Source organism: Pinus tabuliformis, chromosome 7, assembly GCF_031772625.1.
Source record: "Pinus tabuliformis cultivar Carrire ecotype Pingquan chromosome 7, CPIR1, whole genome shotgun sequence".
Taxonomy (NCBI): domain Eukaryota; kingdom Viridiplantae; phylum Streptophyta; class Pinopsida; order Pinales; family Pinaceae; genus Pinus; species Pinus tabuliformis.
This window is the reverse complement of record NC_142293.1, coordinates 1,372,794,619-1,372,814,532: the sequence shown is the minus strand read 5'-3', so window position 1 is coordinate 1,372,814,532 and position 19,914 is coordinate 1,372,794,619. Positions and strand designations below refer to the sequence as shown.

Genomic DNA, 19,914 nt, shown 5'->3' with positions numbered 1-19,914 from the left:
GCATGCAATGAGGTGAAGAGACAGAAGATTAGGACACTTGAGGAGGCTTTTGCTGCAGTGGATAGGTTGGTGGATCATTATGATGAGACTTCTAATGAGAAAAAGAAGTCCGACAAGCCAAAAGAAAAGAAGAAGGATGATGCTTCGAAATCAGAGGATAGTCCGAAAGCAAAAAAGCCTTTGAAATGTTGGATATGTGCAGGACCACATGTGGTGAAGAATTGACCCTCTAAACCAAAGGTGGCCGCTGCTGCACAATCTGATGACGATGATAATGCTTCTATGGGGATGATGTAGATACTTGGTGCTTCTGCTACTACGGAAATGACTTCTAGAAGGGACCCAGAAAGAAACAGATTGGAGTATTTCAGATGAAGGTTGGAGGTGCTGATGTACTCACTATGGTGGATAGTGGGGCTTCACACAACTTCATGAGTGAAGATACTGCAAGAAGGATTGGGCTGAAATTTGTACCGGTGAAGGCACAAATGAAGAAAGTGAATTCTCCTCCTATGGGAATTCTTGGTATAGCTGAAAAGGTGGACACTACACTTGGTGAATGGACCGGAAAGGTGGATTTCACTATAGTGCGGATTGATGACTATGAAGCTGTATTGGGGATGGAATTCATGAAACAATTTGAGGCTATGGTTGTACCACATTTGAGGAAACTCTTCATTTATGATGGAAGGGAAGATGTACCCATTGGTGTTCCAACCATTGGCGTAACAAAACCTGATCATAAGTTAGGAGGAATGCAAATGGAGGATAAGGAGGAAGTGAACAAGCGGTTGTCCACTGTTGAGGCCAAGCTTGTGGAGCAGTCATTGGTCATCCGATCACTTTCAGATAGCATCTTCGACTTGTCAGGAAGACTAGAGCTGGTGGAGGACGATGACGATGATCTGGATGAGGTATATGTGAGGCCAAATATCCAGAAGGAAGATCGGGAGGCATATCTACAAAGGATGGAGGTTGAGGATCCTGATAGACGGATTGAGCTGATTAGTGAGGGAGAGCCTTCAGGCTCTTCTCCCTCCACATCTTCTTAGATGACATAGAAGATGGGGCTCATTGTTAAGCTGCTCATGGCAGTGAGCCCTTAAACATGTTTGAGCAGGTATGATGGTGCAGGGATGGCTTGGCATCAAGCATCATGACATGCTGCAGAAGAATGGGGTTTCCATGGATCTGAGCATGGGATTGTGGAAGATGAGTGTTGACACATGATTGAGATGTGTAGCACTTGTTGGCATAGCATGGGCAGTTTTGCACATGGAGTTGATGACCTGATGGAGATGGAGCCTTATATATGTTGCAGTGATGTTTGCCTTATATGGAGAGATCTACATCATGGTTGATGACGGTCTTGGTAGAGAGCTACTAGGATGGTGTGTTGTCGAGGTCGACAACGATTTCGGGTGGAGGAGGGTGTAACGCCCCCGCGACTTGGGCAGGTGCGCGATGGGCAAACACCCCTTCACACGGCGGTTGAACGGTGGGCGCGACCCGGGTAGGCACACACGACGGTGGGCGGGTGCCCTTGCACGATGGGCGGGCGCCCCGTGCACGATGGGCGGATCGGTCACCCGGCGAGCTAACAAACGGGCGAGTCACCCGGCAAGGCGACGAGCTGGTGCGGGTGCGGGCGTGCACGACGACCCGGCAGAAAAGGGCGACGAGATGATGCGGGCGCGGGCGTGCACAACGACCCGGCAGAAAAGTCGACGAGCTGGTGCGGGCGCGGGCGTGCACGACGACCCGGCTGGAAAAGGCGACGAGCTGGTGCGGGTGCGGGCGTGCACGACGACCCGGCGGACAAGGCGACGAGCTGGTGCGGGCGCGGGCGGGCACGACGACCCGGCGGACAAGGCAACGAGCTGGTGCGGGCGCGGATGTGCACGACAACCGGCGGCACGGGCGAGTGCGGTTGGACAGCGGACAGATCACCCGGCGGACAGTGCGACGGAAGGGCGCAAGTCTGCACGGGCGGGCGACCCGTGAACGACGGGCGGGCGCCCCGTGCACGATGGGCGGGCGACCCGTGTGCAACAAGCGGGCATGGTGAACGGTGGTTCCGACCTGCGACGAAAGCATGACACAATACGACGGTAAATAAGTGCAGCAAAACACTTAGTGCAAAAATGAAGAAGGTTGAAGCCTTATACGTGGCGTAGGGGAGGCCTTGCCCATGGGCAAGGGCCGTCTTACAAAACATTAAGGCAGGGGCTTGTAAAACCAATTTATGGGGTCGGCCTAATGGCTTGACACCCCTTCACCGAATGGCAAGCAAGCGTATATATTGGATGGCGCAGAGCTTCATTTGGACAGCAATTCGATCAAGCACTTCGCTCTCTCTTCTACGATTGGAGCAGAGGTAAAGGAGGCGCAGTAAAGTGCGCACATCTCATGCGCATAAGTGATAAGTGCGCAGATTTTACCGGAGCTGGACGTGGGTAAAACAAAGAGCGATCTTAAGGCAATTTTGTGCAGAACCGAGTTGGAGGAGTTCTGGTGTCTCGGGTGAGCACCCTCCTACCGAGTGAGGTTGGCATATGGTTGTAAGGTTGTCTTGTCTTGATTGTAAACATTTCTAAGTGTTGGCCTTGGATTCTGCCAGGCACACTTGTATGATGTATTATTGAAGACTTTCATAATATATTGTTATCGCGCAGACTTTACCTGGAGTTGCCCCTCCCTTTATACTTGTGTGAAATTGTTATTGTTCTCGGTTTAATTGCATAATGGATAGTGAATGAGTATGGGCTTCATTAAGTATAAAGGTTAATGCATTTTACTTGGTTGCGAAACACAAACTAAGTATGTTAATGTGGAAAGGCGTAGTCCATGTGCACGAGTATTGTTAAAAAGAAAGTGTACGGTGGTGCCGCACCTCGCCGGACACGGTTGGAAGACTACCGTAGGCCTGGGGGCGTGACACTGGGGGTTGAACACCTCCTTATAATATCTTAGCTCCCTCTTTCCCTCTAACTCTTTATCTTCCTACAACTTATCCTTAACTTGGAAGTAATAATATTTTTAATATTACTCTTATTCTCCAAGATGATCTCCTCCCTTACCCCATGATCTAACAAAGAAAAATAGTATTCAACAATTCATCATTATATCCTAATATTTATAATATTAAATTTTAATTATTAGTTAATTATTTTCTTAATGTGGATGCATTGTTTTTAGGTTAAATAAATCATAAATTTACTTATTTCATTTAGAAATATAATTTTAATATTTATTACACATTAATCCTAGTTAAATAAGTCATAAATTTACTTATTTCATTTAAAAATATAATTTTAATATTTATTACACAATAACATAAAAAAAATCAATATCCACTAAATTTTAGAAACTCTTTAATATAAAATCACTAATTCAATTATTTATCTCAATTCAAATAATATATTATAATCATAATAAATAAAAAATAATAATATTTTTAAAAAAATCTAAAAATTAGATTAAATTATTCCTAATATTTTAAAAAAAAACTAAAAATTAAATTAAATTATTCTCTTGAATCAATTACATATATAACCCTTTAAAAACAGTATCTTTTCACAATTTTATTAATATTTTCCTGAATCAACATTCTCTTGCACATTTTATTCATTCATCTACCAATAAATGCTCATTAATTGAACACTGGGGGCTATGATACGACCTGCAACTTTATTCATTTCTCCACGAATATTGCACATGTCGATCTACTAGAACACGACCTGCAACTTTATTCCCAAATGTCGATCTACTTGAACACGAGAGCTATAAATATGGCAAACAGTGCTACAACTCACTAGACCCAGCAATCTAATATGTCCATTTTTTCCTGAAACCTAATTAACTCTTCAACATGCAAAGGAGTAAATCAAAGAAGCCACAGGGCAAGTCATATTATACAGATTCCCTTTAAATGTGACCTGTCAGGTTATGGTTTTGCCAAAGTATGTTAAATTTTTTTGAGCATGAATAACTAATTCTTACTTTACTTTTGGCAGAACCATGATCATCTCATCCTTATCTTACTTTTGGCAAAACTATGATCTGACAACTCACATATAAAGCGAGCCTATATAATATATAGGCGTTGCCAACCAGCATTGGGTACTAAGGTTGCCCAAAATATGGTGGTGGTTGTGGTTGTGCCATTGCAATATTTTGGTTCTGAGTTGGCCCTCCTTTGATTGGATTCTTCACTTCAACTGTTAAAAGATAGTAAACTATGGCACAGAGGACAGTTAGTATGGCAAACACTGCCCCTCCAGCAAAAACCCCCGGCCTTACATAGCTACAAGAAATATTGCCCAACGAGTCAGTTGTCGTTATATGTCGACCACTCAGAACAGCTCCAGCCATAAGTGTAATAAAGGCCACTATAAAGGTAATCCTGTAAAATCACAAATAATGAAGAATGAGTGAGAATTAGCCAGGGACAGAAAGACACTGCTCAGGACACTTGCCTGGAATTTAGAGTAATTTTATTAAAATAATAAATATATTTCATTAAATCTGGACAGAAAACATTGGAAATTTTTTTAAATAATAAATAATTATAAATATAAATGTTATTTTTGAAATAGTAAAAATACTAAGAAGATTATTTGTAAATCAATTCCAAATATCAAAATTCCATTTAAAAAAATAAAAAAAATACCAAGAAATGACAAGACAGATGATGGCAATTGTCTTCTTGCAGCTTGAGCGGTAGAGACCACCACAACAACAAACGCAACCAGGTGCAGCATTTGCAATGAGTTGAGCCACTAAAAGCACCAACCCTGCAACTATTCCCAATGCCTCTGAAGGACTTGTGGGATATGAGCACATACCATTACCATCTACCACGATATCGTCAGCCTGTTAAATAAAATGGTTATCACATAGACATGTAAAAGTTGGTTCATCAAAAACACACATTAATTAAATATGAAAGATTCCATAAATGTTTATCAACTCTTACAAAGGAAAATAAGATCATGTACAAATTACAAATTTAAAGAAAATGCATTTACTCATTCGAGGAGAAGCAATACTAAAATTATGGAAATACTAACATTCTCAATTCAAGAATGGAGCATGTTAACTTCAATAGGTTTTTTTTTGAAATCTGTGATATGTAGTAAATTTATTGAGTTTGGAGGTTTATTGTATAGTTTAGCAATCAGTTATAAAAGTTGAAATGTTTATGTTGGTTAAAATAAAATAAAAAAATTATTGAGCTTAGAGGCTTATTTTACAGCCAGTATGATGTGTAATGCTATTTTTCTATCATCAAAGTTGAAATTTTGTTCATGTTTGACCATTTTTTTTTTTTGAGTCCACTCTACAACCTAGTATGATGTGTAATGATATCCAACTATATCTGTCTATCAAAGTTTAAATTTTGCTCATATCCCCCAAAATACAAAAATTTAAAAATCTAAAAATAAAGAAAACTAAATAACTATACAAAACATTTAAATAATATCACCTCATAAAAAAATTTGAAAGTGAAGAAATTGAATCCCTCTCCGCTCATGTGAAATGGTATTTAAGATGGATCTATACTGGCATTATTCAAAATTTATGTTAATCAATTTTTAAATTAGAGTTAAATAACATAGTAATACTGGATATTATAATTGTTAAAATATAATTAATATATATTATTTTTTCATTTTTATATTAATTATAAATTTCTGAAATTTATTATACATGAATTAATTTAATTATTTAATTTAATTCATATCCATTCCATTTTCAAAATATTTCAAAATCTTTTTAAATTTATATTTTAACATTATTAAAAAAAATCCTTTTTTAGTTTTTTTTATATTGATTGGAAATTTTTGAAATTTAATTAATATAAAATATTTCAATTATTTAATTTTTTAATATTATTAAAAAATAAAATTAATTAATTATTTAATAAACATAAATAAATTTAACTATTTAACATAGATGAGTTCATATCCATCTAATTTTTAAAAATTTTCAGAATCTTATGAAATATATATTTTAACATTATTAAAAATAAATACATATATATTTTTAAACTAATTGAACTGTAATAAAAGCAAGATGGACAAGGGGGAGACATGAAAAAACAAAAGTCTCCTTCGGAAAACCGAAAAAGAGCATGGACTGCAGGGACAGGATTGATCTATTGATCTATTTTAATTTTAGTTAATTGAAAGTAGGGATAGTTTGTTAATCAAAACTGCGGATAATTTTCAACCCATAATCACACATATTTACTATTTTATATTTTTATACATATATTTATCAAATGGTGAATATATATATATATATATATATATATATATATAAATTATTTGTAATATATATATATATATATATGATTTTAACATTTATTAAGACTATTTCGATCTCAAAAGAAAGAAAGTCTAATTGTTATTCTTCAAAATCTTGTTTCTGTGATCAAGGAGTAGAGAAATAAGCATTCCAAGATTGTTATAGTTGGGTTGACTTAATAAGTCAAAAAGATTGGAAGTGTGACTGATAATAGGGAATTGAGAGTGGATGTGGGCAAGAGCCTGACAATCTAAAAAGGAATGCTTTTCATCTTCCACCTTTTTAGTATCACAAATATAAGGGAATGCTTTTCATTTTCCCGCTTAGTATAACAAATCTGACAGGTTCTATTGTCCCATAGAGTCTTTAAATAGACTAACTCATAAATTTTTTATATATATAAATAAATTTAAATAATTAAAAATAAAACAAGTAAATTGAAAATAAATAAATTAAAAACACTAAATTCCAGTCGGTTACTATTTTTTCATCTTTCTTTTTAGAAGCTGATTTTTCCAATTAATAGTAAGGTTTTAGTTATAGGTTTAATATTCAAATATAATATAATGAAGATAAGAAAAAAAATATACTTTTAATTTTATAAAATATAAATATCATAAAAAAAACTATTCGATTCCTACTTGCAAAAAAAACAGGGTGATCGAGATCCCCTTCCCCTGGTTGCGCAAGCACGGAAAAATATAAAAAATAAGAAAAGTTAATGTATTATAAAGATATTATTAACTTTAAATTAAAAAATTCTGGAATCTTTTTACATCATATATATGGCTAAACTAATGGTAAGATAAATGTTTGATAAGTGATAATATAAAAGTCTTTAGTATAATAATAAAAAATAAAAGTAGTATTTTTTTATTATGATACAAATTGTATAATAGATAATAAAATTTTATTATTAATTAGAAATTATATTTTTATTAAAATAATTTAAAAAATATTTAAATTTTAAAATAAATTATATATATATTTTTAATTTTCCCCCACTCCATAAATAAAGAAAAAATAAAGAATATAGAATACAAAATTACTTTTATTAGGTAAAGAGAATTGAAAATTCTAACGAATATCTATAAACAAATTGAAAGTGAGAGGTTAACTTGATTAGTATCAATTGATTTTTCTATCATCTCTGTGTGAGAATGCAAACATGGAAGATGAAAATTACTTCTAATCATCATCATTATAAATTAAAATTTAATTTAATTGTTTTATAGTTTAATATTAATTTTAAATATATTTTTAATTAATTTAATTTAAAATTTGATAAAATTTAATTGAAATTTAGAACTTGAATTATATAATCTATATAATCAAAATATTTTAAAATTTTTCAAACCATTAAATCTATTTATAGTAAACTACAATAAATTTTTTTTACATTGTATCAATATAATTAAAAGAAAATTACACGGCATTAAAAAAATAATTGTATTATAAAAAAAAACAAAACTAAATCTGAAAATGTGATTTAATACTTCGGTGGGGAATTTTACTTTTTACTGGTTTTGTGACGAGACTAATCTAGCTCAGAACCTACTCCAACCAAGATTTCTTCAGAATTTTAATTTTTACTGGTTTTGTGACGAGATTAATATAGCTCAGAACCTACTCCAACCACGATTTCTTTCGATTGAAAAAAAAAACAAAATCTTCAAATAACTGTAAAGAAAAGATAGGAAAAAATTGTGATATGGGCTTGCTCACCTTGACACGCTTGACCTCTGCAACGACGCCCAACACAGCCGCAAGCAGCCCCAGGAATCCCACCACTAAGCTTATCACGAAGCGCAAAATCTCCATCGCGGTTTCTAATCTCTCAATGATCGAAAAAACAATGATACACAGCACAGAAACTCGATGTTTGGTCTCTTAAACTCTGGTTCTTGCTAAACACAAAAGTTCAGAGATTGTCTCCCCTTGATATTCTCACTTATTTCTCCACAAATTCCTAACATTCCACTTGTATTGTATCACTCTAAACCTGTTACCTCCATTTATATATATTGATCATTGGGGAGGGGAGTCGAACGTTTGACATATGCAAGCTGGCAAGTTTGGAGTCTCCGCATCATGGCATGCATCATGGCATGCACATTATGAGAACAGTTATCCCATCATTCTCGTTTCTTGTGTTTTCAGTATGATTGAATCGAGTGGGAGTTGACTCTAGTGGGAGTTGACTTTAAATATATTTTTGAATCGAATTGTTTTGAGCATGAGTTTTTGGATTTTAGGGTGTCTGAATTAGGTAGAAAAATTTGAGGTGTAATTTTGATTAGTGTTATTTTTACTGTATATATAGATTCAGCATCTGATTCAGCATCCCGAAAATTTCTTAGGCACTTTGATTGTACAGAGATTACTTTTCAAGTTTGTGATTTCAAAAATTTCTCCCAAATTTTAAAGAAATTAAACTAAGAAAACCAACCAAAAAAAATTTCCAAAAAAATTCACCAAAAACAACTCATATTTTGATTGTGAATTAAGTAAAATTCCAGACTATTCTATATCTTTTTCACGGTACATTGAATTAATTATTTCCATTTATTTTCATTATGACTGACTCCAACTTGTCTAAATCCAATAAATAATTTATGTCATGTTATTTAGAATTAAATTTTAATATATAATTAATTTGGATATTATTTTCAATCTATGTAATTGTAATGACCCGGAAAATTCGTAAATATTTTATTACCACCGTAGGTGAAAACATTGGACAAGGATTGTTATTTTCCGTTTTAATTAATAACACTGTTAACTCTCAATTTGAGCATTAATAGAGTAATATCAAATATTATAACTTCTCATTTGGAAGTTGTTTTCTTTTCCTTATTTAAAAAAGAAAAGAAAAAAGAAAACAGTTCCAGTAGAAGGGGAAAACCCTAACTGCCTTTCCCAATGGTAAGAGGTGGGGAAAAAGGAAAAGACCACGCTGTTGAGGAGGAACAGACGGGGGAATGATGGAAAAATTATGCTAACTCTGGTGATGACCAGATAGCATGGGCACGAACCTGCAACAGGTTTGCTAAAGGCTATGGTGTGGCAAACAAGCTTGGGGGGAGATTCGGTCTTGCAGACGAATCTCGCAGACAGGAGGAAGACAAGCAGAAAACCAATGTTTACAAAGCTATGAAGGAGCAAGAGGAAGAAATACTGAACGTACCGGAACACAGGTAAGTACAATTTGTGTCACCCTTCTTCTGTAAGTTATTGAGTTGCTAAAGAGCTCCATGCAAAGTGGTCTCGTTTATTCTATATGGTCTGGTTTGATTCTGTTAAGTGGGTTCTGTTTTATGTAAATCTGGTTACACTCTATGAGAGGCTTCCCATTTGGGAAACCCTGGTGATATTAGTGCACGCAGAATGACTAAGAGTGTGGGGGTGAACGAATGGCACTCAGCCAAAAAACGCAGAGATCCCTTTAGTTACAAGAAGGCTATATGCACTTGTTAAGACACCTGTGGCCAAATGGACCAGGTGGAAAGACTTAGGAGAGATCTAGGGAACTCATGCTGTGGTGAACCGGGGAGGACCTAGCCATAAATTCATATCCATAGTTAAGCCGAAGACCGTTAGGGGGAAATTGGTAGTGTTTCTAGATAAATTTTAGAGCAAGTTGCAAAACTGTAAGTTTTAAATATAGTTATTTTCAGCAATATAGAATGATCTCAGAGAACCAAGACACTTGTAACAGAGTTTAAAAAAAAAATTCCTATGTCCTTTAACATAGCAAGCCAGAGGAAAGAGCAGCAGAGCTAGCCCAACTTAAGAGTTGTTAAATCCTCAATACACAAGTACAGGGAACTGATGAATGTATATAAAACATAACCATAAGCCGAAGCTAAATCGGCACTGCTACTATTACAAAAACCTCGATCTAGGGATTGGAGCCGCCAAATCTTCGAAATAAAACCGACTACAACAAAATACAATAAAAGAATACATGCAGACAGAAGCCATTACTGGGCAGCAAACTGGGGAGCACCTCCATAACATAAAGAGAACTTGGATGAAAGCCCTTCCAGAAGGGAGCAAACAATTAACCTTGCAAGAGGTAAAACGTGTATGATGCCACTGAAATCGGGAAACCCATTAACTATCACAACCCTGGTATCAAGAAAGGGTTCAAAATATGGACTTACCTAGATAAATCAAGCGCCATGCCTGGAGCAGAAGCTGTTCCACAGTCATAACCTTTGGCGCTTGATATTCAAGGTACTACTCAGCCTGTCACAAGGAAAACGGAATTAGAGTTCGTCATTAAACAAAAAAAAAGGCAGAACCATGTGTAGCTGGTAAACCAAATAGAAAAATACCTGACTTGCTAGGAAAAGGCTCCTGAGATCCATAAGACGGAAGGCGCTAGGCTCGCCCCTGTAAGATAGAACAGGAAGAACCTCTAGCCTACAAACCCATGAACAGAAGGAACCCTCTGGAAGCCAGTTCCAAATTGCATCGAATGAGAGCCAAAACCCGTAAGCGCCAGATTGAAAAGTCACCCGGAGTAATTCTAGCCGTTCGATGGAAGGGAGAGGGTTCCCTCCGTCGATTCAATCAGGAATCCCGAGAACGAGGTACCACTGCTGCAAACATTAATTCTGCAGCACCGTCGAGAGTTACCAACTAAGATTGTATGTGGTTGAATTCGAGGTGGGGCTTAGCTATCATGCTCTCGGGCGAGTTACCAATAAATGCAGAATGGGGAAGTTCTGTTACCGTACTCATCAACACCCAGATCAATACATTATAAACAGAGCCGTATGTGGATGAGTTGGAGTGATTTGTATAGCTAATAGAGAATGGGTCGAAAACAATAAATAGTTACCTTGGGAAATTCGTAAGATAAACTTAATTTTTTTTACTATTTTCACCTTGGTTATGGGGAGGTATGACATATGGTATCAAAGCCCAGTTACAAAACTAAGGCCTCTGGGAAATTGGAAGTGGCATACAGAAATAACATATATAATAAGATTACATTTTACTCGTGCAATTACCAGTTAGTATGCTAATTCTCTTCCTTCTATTGTCATTTATCTTATGTTCAAGGAAAGGACCACGAACCAGAAGATTGATAGCATGAGGAGAACGGATAGTACATCCAGCAGATATGCGATGGGACAGGGAGTACCTGGCCTCGAAAATAACCCTGAGCTATGGGTACAACTCGGGGAGGAAGCTCGAAATACAAACCAGGCAATTCTGGAGACTGTGTAGCAGCTAAAAAATGAAATGGCTCGGTTACGCGAAGACAATGCACGACTAATAATGGAGTAAGAAAGAATTTTAAAAAGTCTATCTGATAGGCAGAACCAGCCACCAGTTAATCCTAGTACGGAATAACAGAGGGTGTTGGAAGAACAGAACCATCATATACCACCTGAAAGATCGGAAGAAAGAGAGGAACATTTTGACAATGCATTTGAACAACAGACCTCAAAAAGGCAAAGGGTGGAGTTGCAAGGAGAATTTCGTAAGATTAAACCACCGCACTTTGACGGGGAATAGGAAGAAGCAGCTGAAGCATGGTTAATTAATATGAACAAATATTTTTAGCTGTACGAGTATGATCATAACCTTAAAGCATGGCTGGCTATTTTTCAGCTGCAGGGAAAAGCTACCCTGTGGTGGGAGGAAGTAAAGATTGTAAAAGGAGTGACCGAGCAGACCATTACTTGGGAAAATTTCCAAAGGTACTTTAAGGAGAGATATCTGACCGAGCGCTTCTACGATGAAAAAGTAAGAGAATTCCATGACTTGCGGTTGGGACAGCAGACCATGGATGAATTTATCACCCATTTTACTTCCTTGCTTTGTTATGTGCCATATATTAGGGAGGAAAAGGCTAAGGTGCAAAGATTTGTTAGCAGTTTGCCATTGTATATGCGGGAGAGGATTGAGTTCAACAATCCAAAGTCAATGGATGAGGCAATTCGTAAATCCAGAATCTGTTATCAACAGAGCAAACAAAAAGGGGAAACTTCTGGCAGAAAGTGGAATGAAAAAAGAGGCTATAAGTCAGTCGGAAGCAACAAAGGAAATCGCAGTGGCGGAGGCAAGGGGAACGGCAAGGGACAAAACAACAGAACTGCACCAAGAACTTCATCCAAATTCAAGACAGCTAGTGAATCCAGGGTCAGCGAGCAGCCTGCAAGATTGGACAGCGAAGGGGCAACAAGGCCCCCAGTACAGTGCTGGGGCTGTGGAGGGCCTCACTACGTCAAAAACTGTCCACAGTGTAAGGGAACTGAACAGTTATCTCAAATCCATGAAGCATCGACAGTCGGCAAGGTAGGACGTAGCGTGCCAAGGATTAATGCGGCTCTAGACAATCGTCAGGAAGAATATCAGCCAACCATGGTCGAATTTGAAGGTAAAATCTCAGACCTTACCATAGTTGTTTTAATTGACCCTAGGGCCACACTAAGTTATATTAGTCCAAGGATAGTGGAACATTGTAAATTGCAACCTGTTAAATTCAAAAATCCATGGCTAGTACAACTGGCTACAGGGGCCAAGAGGCGAGTAATGGAAAAAATCAGTGACTGCTCCTTCACAGCAGCAGGACAGCTAGTGATGGCTGATCTAAATGTGCTTCCTCTTGGTTCATATGACATTCTGATCAGTATGGACTGGTTAGAAAAGCACTAGTCGTTAGTTGACTGCAAGACAAAGATTATTTACTATCGGGATAAGCATGGAGCTAGGAAGGAAATGCAAGGAATTAAGCGGCCAGTGCAGGTTCGACCAATAACTGCAACCCAGCTAGCAAAATGCATCAGAAAAGGGTGTCAGATTTATGCTATCCAAGTGGGTTATGCTAATTCTAAGGATAAAATAGCCATGTTAGATAGCATCCCTGTAATACAAGAATTTGGGGATGTGTTTCCAGATGAGATTCTCGGACTTCCGCCAAGAAGGGATATAGACTTTACCATTGAATTGGTACCAGTCGCAGCCCCGGTGTCACGAGCACCCTATAGAATGAGTGTGCCTGAATTGACAGAATTAAAAATGCAGCTGCAAGAATTACTAGATAAAGACTATATACGCCCCAACGTGTCTCCATGGGGAGCCCCAGTATTATTTGTCAGGAAAAAAGACGGAACCCTTCGCATGTGCATTGATTACCGTCAGCTGAACAAGCTGACCATCAAAAACAAGTATCCTCTACCTCGGATCGATGAACTGTTCGATCAAGTGAAAGGTGCAACAGTGTTCTCTAAGATCGATCTGCGATCAGGTTACCACCAGATCAGGATTAAGGAGGAAGATATTGCTAAAACAGCTATCAGAATGAGGCATGGTCATTATGAATTCGTAGTGTTACCCTTCGATTTAACTAACACCACTGCAATTTTCATGTGCTTAATGAACAACATATTTCATCAATATCTGGATCGATTTGTGCTGATATTTTTTGATGATATATTAATATATTCCCACACCATGGAGGAGCACAAGGAACACCTCAGATTGGTGCTACAGACTCTTCGAGAACACCAGCTATATGCTAAGTTTAGTAAGTGCGATTTCTTCAAGGAATAAATCCAGTATCTGGGTCATGTGATCACAAGGGAAGGGATTACGGTAGACCCAGAAAAGATAAGAGCCATAATGGAGTGGCCCATACCGAAAGATGTAGCAGATATCAGGTCTTTTATGGGATTAGCCGGTTACTACAGACGATTTGTGGAAGGCTTCTCCAAAGTGGCATATCCCATCACTTCCTTACAGAAAAAGGGAAGGGCATTCCAATGGACCCCAGAGTGTCAAAGGAGCTTTGAGTAGTTAAAACATCTTCTCACTACAACACCCATTTTGAGCATAGTTGATCCTGACAAGGACTATGTGGTGTGTACTGATGCAAGCAAGGAAGGCGTGGGAGGTGTATTGATGCAAGAAGGTAAAGTGATTGCGTATGAGTCTCGGAAGCTAAAAGAGCATGAGCAGAAGTACTCTGCTTACGACTTGGAGTTGGCTGCCGTCATACATGCCTTAAAGATGTGGCGACATTATCTTATGGGTAGGAAATTTCTGTTGCTGACCGACCACTACAGTCTGACCAATTATTTCAGCCAGCCCACTTTAAACGCTAGGCAAGCATGGTGGGTGGACTTCTTAAGCGGCTTTGACTTTGACATCAAACATTTGCAGGGGAAGGAAAACCGGGTGGCAGATGCCTTAAGTCAGAAGGTACAAAGTCTGTACGAAATCTCCATCAGTGTATGGAAAAGTCCTTTTAATGATAAGGAAGGCAGCAGGACAAGATGCTGAATATCAGCAAATAAAACAGCAAATACAACAGTCTACTAGCGAGAAAAATTAGCAAGGATATGAGTTGGATGATGCTGGGATGTTGTAATACAAGAAAAGGCTATATGTACCTGATCAAAACAACATTAAAAATCTGATATTGGATGAATTCCACATCAGTCATTATGTTGGACACCCGGGTTATCAGAAAATGATCACTGCGATTCGGAAGGATTACTTTTGGCCATGAATGAAGAGGAATGTGGCTGAGTACTTGGCGCGGTGTCTAGAGTGTCAACAAATTAAGGCAGAACATCAACACCTAGTGGGACTACTGCAACCGTTACCCATTCCGGAGTGGAATTGGAAACCATTTCTATGGATTTTATCATGGGACTACCTAAAACAAGGAAGAATAATGATTCCATTATGGTGGTGGTAGACAAGTTAAGTAAAGCTGCACATTTTATACCTGTGCAATCCACTTACAGGGCTACACAAATTGCTCGTATTTTTATGCGGAATGTGTTCAAATTACATGGACTTCCGAAGACAATAATTTCAGATCGTGACATGAAATTCACGCCATCTTTTTGGAGAACTTTATTTGCTAAGTTGGGGACTCAGCTGAACTTCAGTACAGCATATCATCCTCAAACCGACGGACAGACAGAACGAGTGAACCAAGTGGTAGAGGACATGTTAAGGGCCTATGTAATGCAGCAACCAATGCAGTGGGAAGAGTACTTGCACCTGGTTGAATTTGCGTACAACAATGGGTATCATACCTCAACGCAAATGAGTCCCTTTGAATTCCTATACGGCCGGAAATGCCGTACACCCTCAAGCTGGGGTGGACCCGAAGACAAACTGAGATTAGGGCTGGAAATGCTTAAAGAAATGGAAGATATGGTGAAAAGGGTACGCGCTAATTTGAAAGCTGCTCAGGACAGACATAAGAGTTTTGCTGACCGAAAGAGGAGGTTCAAGGAATACCAAGTTGGTGACCACGTTTATATTAGAATTCAAGCCAAAAGAGTACACTGCAATGGAGTGGGTGTGCCAAGTTGGCACCACGATATTGTGGACCATTCCAAGTCTTGACAAGAGTCGGGCCGGTGGCTTACCAGCTCGCCTTGCCAAGTCACATCTGGGTTCACAATGTCTTCCATGTTTTAGTGTTGAAAAAATATGTTTATGACCCTAGACATGTGATCAGATGGCAGGACATTCAGGTGGGAAATTGTTGTTACAATAGACCTGTCAAAAGGTTCATTTTCAAGGAAACTAACTTGGAACGTTGCATGTTGCAGGTCGAACCAGAAGGAGAAGTCTTGGTCGAGCCACTGAGCATCCTCGACCGGAGAGAAGTACAGCTGTGGAGACGAGCTATTACCCAAGTTAAAGTGCAGTGGTGGCACTTTGGGCCTGATGAGGCCACTTGGGAAGATGAAGAACTGATGAAAAGGACCTATCCAGGGTTGTTCATGGCTGAAAGACATCGGGACGATGTCCAATCTCAGGGGGGGAAGATGTAATGACCCCGGAAAATTTGTAAATATTTTATTACCACCGTAGGTGAAAACATTGGACAAGAATTGTTATCTTCCATTTTAATTAATAACATTGTTAACTCTGAATTTGAGCATTAATCGAGTAATATCAAATATTGTAACTTCTCATTTGGAAGTTGTTTTCTTTTCTTTATTTAAAAAAGAAAAGAAAAAAAGAAAACAGTTGCTAGCAGAAGGGGAAAACCCTAACTGCCTTCCCCAGTGGTAAGAGGTGGGGAAAAAGGAAAAGACCGGGCTGTTGAGGAACAGACGGGGGAATGATGGAAAAATTATGCTAAGTCTGGTGATGACCAGATAGCATGGGCATGAACGTGCAACAGGTTTGCTCAAGGTTGTGGTCTGGAAAACAAGCTTGGGGGGAGATTCGGTCTTGCAGGCGAATCTCGCGGACGGGAGGAAGACAAGCAAAAAACTAGTGTTTACAAAGCTCTGAAGGAGCAAGAGGAAGAAATACTGAACATATCGAAACATAGGTAAGTAAAATTTGTGTCACCTTTCTTCTATAAGTTATTGAGTTGCTGAAGAGCTCCATTCAAAGTGGTCTCGTTTATTCTATATGGTCTGGTTTGATTCTGTTAAGTGGGTTCTGTTTTATGTAAATCTGGTTACATTCTGTGAGAGGCTTCCCATTTGGGAAACCCTGGTGATATTAGTGCAGGCAGAATGACTAAGAGTGTGGGGGTGAATGAATGGAACTCAACCAAAAAATGCAGAGATCCCTTTAGTTACAAGAAGGCTATATGCACTTGTTAAGAAACCTGTGGCCAAATGGACCAGGTGGAAAGACTTAGGAAAGATCTGGGGAACTCATGCTGTGGTGAACCGGGGAGGACCTAGCCATAAACTCATATCCATAGTTAAGCCGAAGACCGTTAGGGGGAAACTGGTAGTGTTTCTAGATAAATTTTAGAGCAAGTTGCAAAACTGTAAGTTTTAAATATAGTTATTTTCAGCAATCATAATAATACTTTTCTTCCAGCAAAAGATTAGCGTATTCTGTTTGAACAATTGAAAGTAAACAAAAGAGACTGGAACATTTCTTTCACAACCAGGAAAGTGAAATTGTAGTAATGAGATGTTGTTAACTGGAAGATTTGACTAATACTGAATTTATTGGCTGACCCACAGTAGTCATACGTTTACGGTGAGGTACCCTGTATGACAACATGAAAGCAAAGCAGATATGACCAGCGCCTCAATAGGGCCCTTGAGCACCCTAATGGGTCAACTATGGGTTAGGGTCTTAAAAATAGTATGTGTCATATAGAAAATGGGCTTTCTCAATCAAACAAAGTACAAACAACTTCTGAGAACTCATAAACTTCATTATCAAGCATAGCTGTGTCCTGATAGTCGCCTATACATATAACGGAATAGTAAAACACTGATAATAATGAAATAAAGCACAATTCTACGCTGAAACTATCCAATATTTCTAAAAAAAAACCTGAATGCATATAGAATAACGAGTATAAGAGTCTTCTATTCATTCTGGGGTAGAACCAAATGTAGCGCAAAGAAAATTAGATGAGTACAGATACAAGTGTATACTTTACTAAGAAAATTTAACACACATAGACCGGCCAGGGCAAGGGGTAGCTGGCCATAGCATGATCTCAGAGAACCAAGAGACTTGTAATAGAGTTTTAAAAAAAAATTCTTATATCCTTTAACATAGCAAGCCAGAGGAAAGAGCAACAGAGCTGGCCCAACTTAAGAGTCGTTAAATCCTCAATACAAAAGTACAGGGAACCAATGAATGTATATAAAACATAACCATAAGCCGAAGCTAAATCGGCACTACTACTATTACAAAAACCTCGATTTAGGCAGAGGAGCCGCCGAATCTTGGAAACAAAACCGATTACAACAAAATACAATAACAGAATACATGCAGACAGAAGCCCTTATTGGGCAGCAAACTGGGGAGCACCTCCATAATAGAAAGAGAACTTAGATGAAACCCCTTCCAAAAGGGAGAAAATAATTAACCTGGCAAGAGGGAAAACGTGTATGAAGCCGCTGAAATTGGCAAACCCATTAACTATCACAACCCTGGTATCAAGAAAGGGTTTGAAATATGGACTTACCTGGATAAATCAGGCGCCATGCCTGGAGCAGAAGCTGTTCCACTCTCATAACCTTCGGCGCTTGATATTCAAGGTACTGCTCAGCCTATCGCAAGGAAAACGGAATTAGAGTTCGTCATTAAACAAAAAAAAGGCAGAACCATGTGTAGCTAGTAAACCAAATAGAAAAATACCTGACCTCCTAGCAAAAGGCTCCTGAGATCCATGAGATGGAAGGCGCTAGGCTCACCCCTGTAAGATGGAACTAGAAGAACCTCTGGCCTACAGACCCATGAACAGAAGGAACCCTCTAGAAGCCAGTTCCAAATTGCATCGAATGAGAGCCAAAACCCGTAAGCGCCAGATTGAAAAGTCACCCGGAGTAATTCTAGCTGTTCAATGGAAGGGAGAGGGTTCCCTCCATCGATTCAATCAAGAATCCCGAGAACGAGGTACCACTACTGCAAACATTAATTCCGCAACACTGCCGAGAGTTACCAACTAAGATTGTATGTGGTTGAATTCGAGGTGGGGCTTAGTTGTCACGCTCTCAGGCGAGTTACCAATAAATGCAGAATGGGGAAGTTCTGTCACCATACCCATCAATAGCCAGATCAATACAGTGTAAACAGACTCGTATGTGGATGAGTTGGAGTGATTTGTATAGCTAATAGAGAATGGGTCGAAAGTAATAAATAGTTACCTTGGGAAATTCGTAAGATAAACTTAATTTTTTTTACTATTTTCACCTTGGTTATGGGGAGGTATGACAGTAATAGAATTATTTTATCTAGATTTAATTTTAAAATAATATGTACAACCTATCAACGTATGGAAGTCTTTAAACACACTCCAAAACAGATGGCACTCTGTAAGCCATTAAAGATAACGTGATCGACTCCATTTTGAATTATGAAATATTGTTAAATACTTTAAAAATAATGTTAACTTCTTTTTATAATGAAAATAACGTTGACTTCTTTTTATAATGAAAATAGCAGTGTGGAAAAAGTCAGCAAAAAACCCCAATTTAATCTTAAAAACACGATTTTTTGAACTAAACGATTTAATCCCCTGACTTTTTGGCGACCTTTTCACAAAGGAAAAAATCTTGATTTTTTCCTTATACTCCCTAATTAATCGGGAGTCGACCGAAAAAAGTTTGCCTCCCTTCCCAAGACGTGGATAAAGAGGTCGCAAAGGTAAAAAAACTGTAAATTGAAGCCTCTATCCATGCATTTTCAAGTTATTGCATTGTATTGTTTGTCATACTTCTTGCGAGCATAGTAGTCTCATTTGTAATCTGTTAGTTTTGAGGTTAAGATATGTTTTTGTTTTCCAAGGAAAAACAAATCTTTATACTTCATATTTCTAGTTAGAAAGCAAAGTATACATTGGCTAAGCCTCCAGGCTTTCAGTGATCCAGACTCTAACAACCACTGCCCCTTCAAAAGATTACAAAAGTACCAAAAGGACAGGCATACAACAGTCTTCCGTAGAAAGAACCCCACACCATCAAAAACATTGTTATAGTTGTTGAATGCTTCCAGAAGAAACAACAAAGAGGAGGTCATGAAGATCAAATAACAACAACCTGTCCAAAAAAACAAAACCAGTGCCTCAAAAAAGAACCCATTTTCAGACAGGAACAAAGTACTTGTGAAATCTTGTGACAGAAA

At 38.1% G+C, this 19,914-nt stretch overlaps 2 protein-coding genes across 2 annotated transcripts; one reads left to right on the top strand and one right to left on the bottom strand.

Annotated features, from left to right (window-relative positions):
* Positions 1–3,591: 3,591 nt before the first annotated feature.
* LOC149252739 (protein VASCULATURE COMPLEXITY AND CONNECTIVITY-like) lies at positions 3,592–8,379 on the bottom strand. Its single transcript, XM_089456712.1, has 3 exons — positions 8,038–8,379; positions 4,673–4,875; positions 3,592–4,405 (listed from the first exon to the last, which is right to left on the bottom strand). The coding sequence occupies exons 1-3, from the start codon at positions 8,131–8,133 to the stop codon at positions 4,126–4,128; spliced, it is 579 nt and encodes a 192-aa protein (XP_089312838.1). The 5' UTR covers positions 8,134–8,379; the 3' UTR covers positions 3,592–4,125.
* Positions 8,380–13,050: 4,671 nt separating this feature from the next.
* LOC149252738 (uncharacterized) lies at positions 13,051–14,613 on the top strand. The gene is made up of 2 exons (XM_089454258.1): positions 13,051–13,553; positions 14,208–14,613. Exons 1-2 carry the CDS (start codon positions 13,051–13,053, stop codon positions 14,611–14,613), a joined length of 909 nt encoding a protein of 302 aa, XP_089310384.1.
* Positions 14,614–19,914: the final 5,301 nt, after the last annotated feature.